At 36.2% G+C, this 9967-nt stretch overlaps 1 protein-coding gene across 2 annotated transcripts in view; it reads left to right on the top strand.

Moving 5' to 3' along the window:
* adgrv1 (adhesion G protein-coupled receptor V1) overlaps positions 1-9967 on the top strand; it is a 93257-nt gene that overhangs the window by 68784 nt on the left and 14506 nt on the right. For both annotated transcript variants that reach the window (XM_024275121.2, XM_036213592.1), the window contains 3 exons: positions 1297-1413; positions 5000-5178; positions 8278-8435. In XM_024275121.2, the coding sequence (XP_024130889.1) occupies positions 1297-1413; positions 5000-5178; positions 8278-8435 (454 nt within the window). The remainder of the gene's footprint in view (positions 1-1296; positions 1414-4999; positions 5179-8277; positions 8436-9967) is intronic.

Here is a 9967-nt window from a genome sequence, read left to right as displayed (position 1 = left end):
ACAGGCAGATTTAAAGGGAAAAAATGCAATCAATCTTAATAATTATAGATTGACATTATTCACTTTAATTATTAGTGCTGCAGCATCTGAGAAAATGTTGGTTTTACAGAAATAGGATCAAGCAAATGATGATTCTGAATTTTCTTCCGGGTTAACTCGCGATTTCTTCAGAGGAGCTGAAAGGACACTGCAAGAAAAATGTCCTCAACTACAACAGGCACTATTGTTTTCTAGGCTTTATATGATTTTTTTTTTTAAGGAGTTATCTATAATTTCTAACTGACGTGTTTCTTATTTAAGGAACAACTCCTCCAGGTTGTTATTGTAAATTATTTTTTCTTTTTTGGTACCACAAATTATCCCTTTGATTGCAATAGTTGCTGCAATTTTGAGGTAATTTTTGAAATAGAAAAAAAAAATCTGTCTGATCTTTAATTTGAGTTCTGACTAAACATGCAACAGGTTCTGTAAGCAATTTAAAGACAATTTAAAAAGATAAACATTTGCTGAGTCAAGGTTTGCCTTTCTGTGAGTGGTGCCTTCCTGTTTCTCTGATGCAGAGCCTCCTTCTGAATATACTTGGACAAATTTGATTTAATGTTAATAACATATGTCTCCAAGTCATCTGTTTTCTCACACAGACTTTGTCTAGCTGTTTTTTTGATTCATGTCCTTCTGCTTCGCAGCGCTGCCAGCCAACAGGCTGCAAGTTATGTAACTGTCATCCATCTGCATTGGTACTAGAGGAGAATGAAGCAACAGCAGACCAGCAGTTTCTACTAACTCCCTTTGATTTTTAGTTTTAGGGCTTCTACACAAACTGTTAAACGATTGCCTTTCATTATTGAAGCTAAACTGCTTTTTTCTTTCTTAGACTCAAAAGCTCACTGCATTTTCTGTTTCCAGCTAAAACTCTGCAACGGCTCTTTTCTGTTTCTACGTCAAATAATAGATCCAGCACTCACATATCCCACATACAGGTGATATAACCGGTCTGCAGAATGAATTTTCTGTTCTGCAGAGACGAGGATGAGGTGAACCTGCAGTCTGTTTTAAAAATGCATGGACTGCACATCCACAAAAAAAGAAAACGACACATTTGGTAGTGCTGTTACAGAAAGATCCGTGCCTCTTGTGTGCCGCTGATATGAGTAATTTGTCACTTAGAGTGAATGAATCAGAGAAAACAGAATACTTTTTTTTAGAGAAACACTTCAAAAAATCCTGCTTTCCTTTTTTGGTCCATGTAAAAGGTCACAGTCTGCTGTTAATAATGTGTCTATTTTTCATTTTCAGATCTGTTTCCTGGTGTCAACTTTTCGTGGACGTATATTTTCAGACGACAGCTGTGCGACTCTGGCCCTCTTCACCCACTATTTCCATCTCACTCAGTTCTTTTGGATGCTCATACAGGTGAACCAGTGAATCACAACTTCACAACCATTTGTTTGCATGAAATATAATAAATTTTTGTTATTTTTGAATTTATTTTTGCAAACCGTCCCTGAAAAAAGTTCATTTTAAAATTGCAGAGTTGAATTATGGACAGGCAATTAATTAAATCTGCATTTTTTCTTACTTCTTTGGTCATTTGCAACAACTTGTTGGTATTATAAATTAGAACAATCTCTGTAATTATTTAATGTGAGACTCTTATTTTGAAAAGAAAGTCTAAAAACTGTTCAGACATATAAATCAAAATGTACACTGAACAAGCTTACACAGCCTGTGTTTTTTTTCCTTTCTTATTTTATCAACCCCCTTCAACATAACTAAATATTAAAACTCTGATATAATGTTGTGCTCTAAGAAACTGACGACTTATTTTTAAAGAGATGCTTCTGCAATTTGCTTACTAACTCACAACAATCTGCTAACTATGAGCCGTAGATAGAAATGTCTGCCAAAAAGATGCAGTTTTGTTGTAAGTTTGATAATTCCTGGTATATTATCTTATGATTAGCATATTCTAAGATTAGCTTCTGAGTGGGCTGAAAGCTCTGACCACAACAGGTTTATACTAGATCGGAGCGGCGTCGTACGTGCTGAGCGTGTGCAGTGTTTTCTTATGTCAGATTTTTCTCTGACTATGCAACCTAAGATTTCTTAAGGGATAAAGGTTCATGCCAACGGCTTTTGCGTGTCTTAAGAAGTGTTAAAATGTCAATAACAATCTCCAGAACAGAGAGGAAATGAGCTGTGACGTACAAACTGGTTTTAGACCCACATGGCCGTGGTTGGCATGGTAGCAGAGCTGATTAAAACTTCTGCAGAGAATGTAAACAAGTCAGAGGGAGTTCAAATGGGGAGATCTGGATAGTGTGATCAGACTCCGGCACATTCACCTTTCTGAGCTATTTTTCAACACTGGCCTATCAGCTGCTTTTCCTGTTGACGAAAAAAAATCAAAGAAAGTTCTGCCATCACTTAAATGTGGCACTGAAGCCCCGTCTCCCTCACCATCGTCACTTAATCGACCCAAGGGACATCTTTTTTCAGGTTTTCACTTCTATCAGGTAGCTGCTTTAAGATAAGACCCCTCAAACGAGATGGCGCCAGGAATCCGTCTTGGGCAAAGAAAAGGACTTGAATCAATAACAGCAGTGAGCGTGCGTGTGAGGATGTGCGTCTCAAATCATCGGTTGGTAGAATACACCCTGGCATAATGCCAGTGATTCGGTCTCAACTCCTGAAAGGCCATTTCACCACCGCAGAAGCTCCATGAGGCAGCTCAGCTGGAGAATGAAAGTACACACTATATTTTTAATGACGAGGGCAGCAGACTGAGTGCAGATATAGGGTTACATTTGGATTTCACATTTTTTTAAACTTGTTAGTCTCAAATAAAAGAACTGAAAAAGTCTCTGCTGAAGATATACAACCCTTGCAAATATGTTATTTAAATATAAAAAGTTGGTTTGAGTGGAGGCTTACTTTATAACAGAAGAACCTATTTAACATTAGAAATGCTCAAAATTCAACTCAAAAGTGGACCTGTAAAAGTTGACCCTGGCATTCTTGAAAACAGTTTGAAAACTTTGCATTTGTTTATGATTGTTTTTCAGTTTAGTTGTTCCACTTTGACATTTGGATTATGGAACAGTTTTAGCTGTGATGTTGTTACTTAGTTTTACTGACTGTTCTTTCTAAAGTTTTATTTAATTTTAGATTAGATTACATTAGAAATTGTCTATTTTTAAAAAATCAAGAAAAAAAATAATTCATGTGCAATGAATCAACAGATGTTTACATCCATATAGATATGTCAAACAGGATAACTAGACAATAAAAGATGGATTTCCTAAAAGGGAGTGTGAGGAAACGAACTTATATAATCCCACTCTGGCTCAACTTTACTATTTTCTTTACCTGTATTGTCATTATCCGGTTCATAATGTAAGAACAGATATTCATGTCTTTCCAACATTGATTAAGGTTATTAGGAATGCTCAAATAACAATAAATCACATGGCTATGTAAGTAGATATAACACTATTTCAGGCTTTGTCGTTACATATGCAGATCTTTTAACAAAATTCAGAAAAACACATTATTTTTCATGTTGTTGTTCGTGTTTTTTTACATGTTTCCAGATTATTTTCCATTAGAAGTCATTAATGTTATGGAAGTATCATAAGAATGTATTTTTTAGTTGAAAAATCATTAAAATAAGTCAGGTATCATGTACAGATCATTTTCATTAGAAAGGTTATTAACGCAAACCAAATATCAAAAATGAAAATGTGTGCAAATTATTTTCAATTTGTAACACTTGTATCAAAAAGTTTAAAATTAGATTTAAAAATGAGTACATTTCGAATATCTGGATCTCATTTGGTCATATTGTAAGTGAAAACTCATAACTGCTGAGCAATATTGTAAATACACAGCCGAATAAGTCATCGTCTTGGCAACATGAAGCTTTATTTGAGCAGTGAGTGAAGGATACAGTCTCTGCAGAGCGAACAGCTCAGCACAAAAATGCCCGCAGCTCTTGAATCTGACATTAGTCTGTTGTCTTAGTGCAGTGCAAACTGTTACACAACTGGAACCCCTCAGTGTCGCATGCTGCATATTCAGTATGTGTTTGTGTTTGCTTGCATTCGTGGAGTGTTTGTGCATCAAAGTGGGTTGTGTCAGTGCTTATGCATTATTGTTATGGTGATAGCTGAGACAGATTTATTTTCAGGCGAGGTCAGCATTCTTTGCTCTGCTGTCATGTGTTGCATCACAGTTTGGCCTCTGCAAATGTCCCGCACAAGTGTTTGCAGAAACACACTGACACTTAGTGCGGATCAGTCGGTTGCCTTTAAAGCTTTACTGTCCCTGTTTCTCACAAGGGTTTTCTAATTACTTTATGAGAAAAACAACAAACCAGCATTTTGACAACTTCAAATCTACTTTTGAAGGACTATTGTTGTTTGCTACCTAACATATTTAATTTTTCTTTTTAAAGGTGAAAACTTTGCATCTGTGCTATAATCAACAAGTGTTCTGAAAAGCCCCTTAAGTAATAAAGTATGGGTTTGAAATGATTAAAAATGCATGAAAGCCCAATAGATTACAAAGCAAATACAGCTATTTTAGTTGTAATGTAACAGTGAATGTGTGTTTATGTTTCAAAAGCTGGCATGATCAAAATCCTCAAAGGTTCAATCCTTTCTTAATGTTTATTTTGCAGTAGTTTTGATTAAATGTCAGAGTTGATCCAGTTGCCACTAAATACTGTCTTGAAAAAAAATAAATAAAAAGAAAAATATAATATAAAAAAGGCATGGGTGGCCCCAAGGAAGGATCTAGAATGCTGGCCTGGAAACACAGAGGAGCTGGAGGAAGTGACCTGGGAGAGGGAAAGAAACTATTTTCCTTGTCTTTAAAACTGACATTTTTTTATCATTTTGCCTAAAAATAGCATAATCATAATTAAAAGACTACTGGTAATACTTATAAAATAGAAAAGATGATTGGATTGAGACTTTAAACTATTTTTTCTCCTCAGGCTGTAAACTTCTGGCAAGTTCTGGTGATGAATGATGAGCACACAGAGCGGCGATATCTGCTCTATTTTCTGTTGGGCTGGGGACTCCCCGTCCTCGTCATCATCGTGCTGGTCATCGTTTTGCTCGGAGGCTTCGGATGGAACATCCACGCCGTCTACGGACTAGTAAACGGAGAAGTGTGAGTTTAAATTGCAAATGAATAAAGTACGACCAAAACCTTTTATTTTGTTATAATTACACCAGCTAAACTGCCATGAATCATCTCGGGTGATTTCAGTTTCCTTTTTAAGCTAAAGGAAATTCCCCTTCAGGCTTATGGAAGAGGAAAAAAAATACCCAACCCAGTGACGACACATGAGCAGGTCGCTCGTCCAATCCGCTGAATGAATAAGTGAAAGAGTTTCAGTGTTTGCATGCATGGCCTCATACAGAAACTTGAGTCTTTGCCTTGGAGGTGGAGTATCTCAGAATCCATTTGCAGTGTGTATGTACAGTAAATGTGAGGAGGAGAACACACAAGGTGAAGTCATTCCGTGCAGACCTTCACGGCGGTTGTTTGAGTGTGCCTTCATGTGTCATGGAGGAGCATGTGCGTGCCACAGAAAGCCAAATGCTGATGGAGCTTCAGCTCCTTTAAATCTCATCCCTAAATTAGCCAGTGGTGTTAGGTGTGGCTGTTATCCTTGGGATCAAGTGAGTGCATATTTCCAGTGGTTGGGCGGGTGGGTGGCTGGCAGTCCGTCAGGGAGCAGGACACAGAGGAGACTATGCCCTCCTCTTTTGAGGGAATGAAGCTCTCTTTGAATTCATTCACCCGGCTCCATTTCCCACCCACCCCGTCTAAGTAAATAGGTTGTCTCTTGTTTTTCCCATCGCACTTTGTTGTCTCAGTTTCAGCCTGCCTGGACACAAAGAAGTGTCAAGCTCACCGCTTACGTAAGAGGTCATTTTTGAAGTAATTCTATCAGGGAGGTGCAGACCTTGCTATGTGTGAGTCAAACCCCTTTGTGGTTGTAATCTTGACTAGATCCTGTTTAAAGTAATAGTAATATGGAAAAACAGAAGTGACCCCTTTTTTGCTTTTTGTCGGCAGCATGGTTTTTGTGTCTTCTGTTTCAATGAAAGACAAAAGTCAAATTTTAGCATTACAGCGAGCTCTTCAATTGTGAAAACCATAACATGAAATTCTGGTACAGTAAATAAAAACTGGAGTCTAACTAATGAAACTTGAAGTGCCAAAACATGCAAACAACAATGTGTTTTGACAAGACAAAACAAAGTCAACATTTTCTTCCCCCCCAACAACTCTGCAAAAATTAGAAAAAAGTCTCACATCATTGGCAGATTTTCTTTAAATACACAAAAAACATCTGCCAGTAAGGTAGGAAAATTAGTCTTCAAGGATTCTTATTTTAGGAAAAAATCCCTAATCAGTAAGCACGTTTTCTCAAACTAAGATTTTTTTTTTTTTTACTTTTAAAAATCTTTTTTTATATAATAACAGTTTTCTTGGAAGACAAAAAAAATGAAACTTTTTTTTTAATTTGTGGTTTTTTAACTTTCTTAGGATTCGGTTCTTGCAGTTCAAGTATTAGGGCCACAAAAAAAGTAATATTACGAGATTAAAAGTCATACATTTACTATTTTTTTTGTAAATTTACAACTTTAAATCTCGTAAATTTACAATTTTTTTCTCCCTAATTCCTGACTGTTTTAAAGTAATAAATGAATAAATGTATTACTTTAAAACACGAAAAGTCATACATTTACCCTAAAACTTTTTAAGTCTTAAATATATTACTTTACAACTTTTTTCTTGTCAATTTGTGACCTTTAAGTCATAATCAAAATTGTTTTTTGCTTGCATGCTCGCCCTTAAATCTCCATCGTATTGCAGTGTGTGAAAAAAGAAAAATGAAAAAAACCTCCCATAACAATGTAGAAGTTAGAGCTCCACAAAACTAATTTACCAAAAATGTATTTTCTTTGAAGTCGGCAAACAAAGCACATTTTATCAGAAATAGAAATCCAGAAACTGAATCTTAATAAATTAAGAAAAATTGTCTTTTTCCTTATTAAGGAATTTTTGTATAGCAAAATAATCTTAGTTTGAGAAAACATGTTTTAGTGACTAGATTTTATTTTTCTTAATCCATAAGAACCCATGGTGACATCAGTGTGACAGAAAAATATTAAAACATGGTTATTTGATCCACTTGGTTTGTGGTGCATTCCACATCATTTTAATTTTAAGGAATAATTGGTCTTTATGGGTTAAAATAAAACCCCAATTTTTTAGGTATTTCTAAGTAGCCTGTTTTTACAAAGTAGTGCAGACCAAAAAGCTTGTTGTGAAAGTGCCCAAAGCTCTCATTTTTAACCTATATTTAAGTCAAAAACTTGTGTTACTTTAATTCACTTTGTGGAGTTTTTGTCTTTAGTCTAAGTTTTTAGCTGCTGCTTTCTTCCTCCTCAGATACTGATGGGAGTTTCTGGTACACTGAGCTCTCATCCCCAGCGACAATACATCAGCACATAGATTTATTTTCCAGTGTATTCACACTAATCATCAAGCTGTTTTGGTGATACAAAGGGGTGCAGTGCTCTATTTGGCATACCTTTTTCTGTTTTGACTAGCATAGATCTCATTATTTTACAGCAGTTCCTCCGACTTGCGGATGTCCTATCTGTATCCGTTGCTCCCACCATAGCAGCACTGAGCTTGTTTTGTGAAAAAGACAGTCACAGGAGAATTTTCGAGATGTTTGCCCGTCATTGTTTATATGATCATGTTGAGTTTCCCAGAGAGAAATATTTCATTTGGTTTTCTTTGATAAACACATGATTGAAGAAAGATGGGAAACACATTCACAAGCGGTTTTTAGAAAATAAAGCATTTTAGCACATTTTAATATAGAAATCACACAAAAAGTGCTTAGTGCATTTTTTAAAAGTATTTTTGTAAAATTTAAATCATTTTTTATGACTAAATGATGTCTTTTCTCACATGGTTTTCTTGTTATTACAAAGTAAATGTATGTCGGTACTTCTTGTATACTGGTTGATTCAGTTGGAAAATCGTATTTGTGACACCAAAGAAAAAAGTATTTGGAGAAAATTAAAATATGAGTATTAAAAAACATATTTAGATTATATTTTTCTACTTTTTTAATGCTGAGGCGATTTACTTCAAGTTTCCCCTCCTTTTTCCTGTTGAGTTTTTTTATTTTTTGCCGCCTTTGGAATTCACTCCCTCCTCTGTGCTTGTCTCCTGCAGATGTTTCATCCCCAACATCTATGCAGCTCTCTGCACGGCGGTCCTGGTTCCCCTCATCTGCCTGGTTGCGGTGGTAGTTGTATTCATTCACGCCTACCAGGTCACTGAGCAGTGGAGGGCCTATGATGATATTTACCGCGGACGGACCAACAGCACTGGTAACCAAACATTTTCAACACAGCTCTATCAACAAAGGAATAAAGGAATCAACCACTTTTATTTGGACTTGCATCATTGTTTTGCTCAGTTTCACTCTGCAGCTGTCTTCATCCAAAAGCACTTTAGTTCCTCTTTAAAAAAGTGAGCATTATAAAAAGTAGCCTCAGAAACCCTTTCTATTGTGGTGTTTCTTGTAGACATACATTTGTGACAAAGAACACTGCGTTTCTTTCCAAAACCAGGCCAACGTGTCCACTTAACTCAAACACTTGGTGGGAAAAGGGGAACTACAGCAGGTCGAACAGCAAACAGATCTCAATAATTTAATGAGATTCCTTATTTAACTTTCCAGTCTGGAAAAAAGAAAGCAAATGTAGAAAAATAGCTAAATATTGAATGTTTTTGGTTCACAGTGTCCTCCATGTAGTGTCTAAGGATTGGCTGTGCTTCAACATAAGCAAAGATCAAAGCAGAGTTCAGATATGGTGAAGAAACACATTTGATGGCTCCAGACATTATTGACATCACTTGTTCAGGTTTTATGTGAAGAACAATAATATAAATGGTCATATTTCCATTTACTCTCCTGTGATCATGATAAGACATTGAATTCATGACATACAACATCATTATTGAAAATAAATAATTTACTTTAATGAGAAATTCTCCAACCAGCACTCCCACTAATTTTTTCTATTGTAAAATTGTTCCTAGTGGTCTCTAAATTTTATTTATGCAGCTTTTAGTCAAAATCAAACAGCCTAGGTAGTTTTTTAAGATGTTTTTCTGCAGAGCAGCAGGAGCTCATCCGTAATTTGCCTCAAAATTGGGGGCGGGACTATTGGTGCAGAAGTTGGCCTCCACTAGTTTCCCATCATCACTTTGTTTACACTGTCTCACTAGCTTATAGCTCCTCATAAGCTCAAGCTAACATTAGCTTAGCAAAAAAAAGTAATGTCAGAGCTATCCAGCTGCACAGTTTTGAGCCAGATGGCAGCTCAGGTGAGGAAAATTAAGATGTTTTGATTAATATCAAAAATTATTTTAATCTTTAATTACAAGAACATATTAAAAACAGCAAGAATGCCATTTTCATTGGAGTGGGTCTATAAATGCAGAACCTACCAGCAGATTTTATTTGCACAGTGAATATCAAGGTCACATTTTCAAATTCCTCAACCCTGAAAACAATCGATGAGATAAGCTAAGTGCTAATCTGTGCATGCGCGCATGTGTGTGAGAAACTGAAAAACCATTAGGATGTCTGACGTCAGTGAAGTTGGGCGAGGGTGTTAGTGTCTGGCTTGAACAGGTTCCTCCCCATTTGCAGACATGAACCTGTTTTTCAGCCTCAGATCTCATTTCTCTGCTGATCCTTTTGACATTTGCCTGCAAGAATGAGAGCTAACTAATCTGGAGATTCTGAACTCAGAAAGATCATCAATAAACTCTTATCACAGCCTAACTAAACACACATGTGGTGTTTACAAGATGGGATGTTCTTTTGATAGATTTTTTTATAGAACCAAGT

Source organism: Oryzias melastigma, linkage group LG9 (genome assembly GCF_002922805.2).
Source record: "Oryzias melastigma strain HK-1 linkage group LG9, ASM292280v2, whole genome shotgun sequence".
NCBI classification, from domain to species: domain Eukaryota; kingdom Metazoa; phylum Chordata; class Actinopteri; order Beloniformes; family Adrianichthyidae; genus Oryzias; species Oryzias melastigma.
This window is presented reverse-complemented; position numbering and strand designations above follow the sequence as displayed.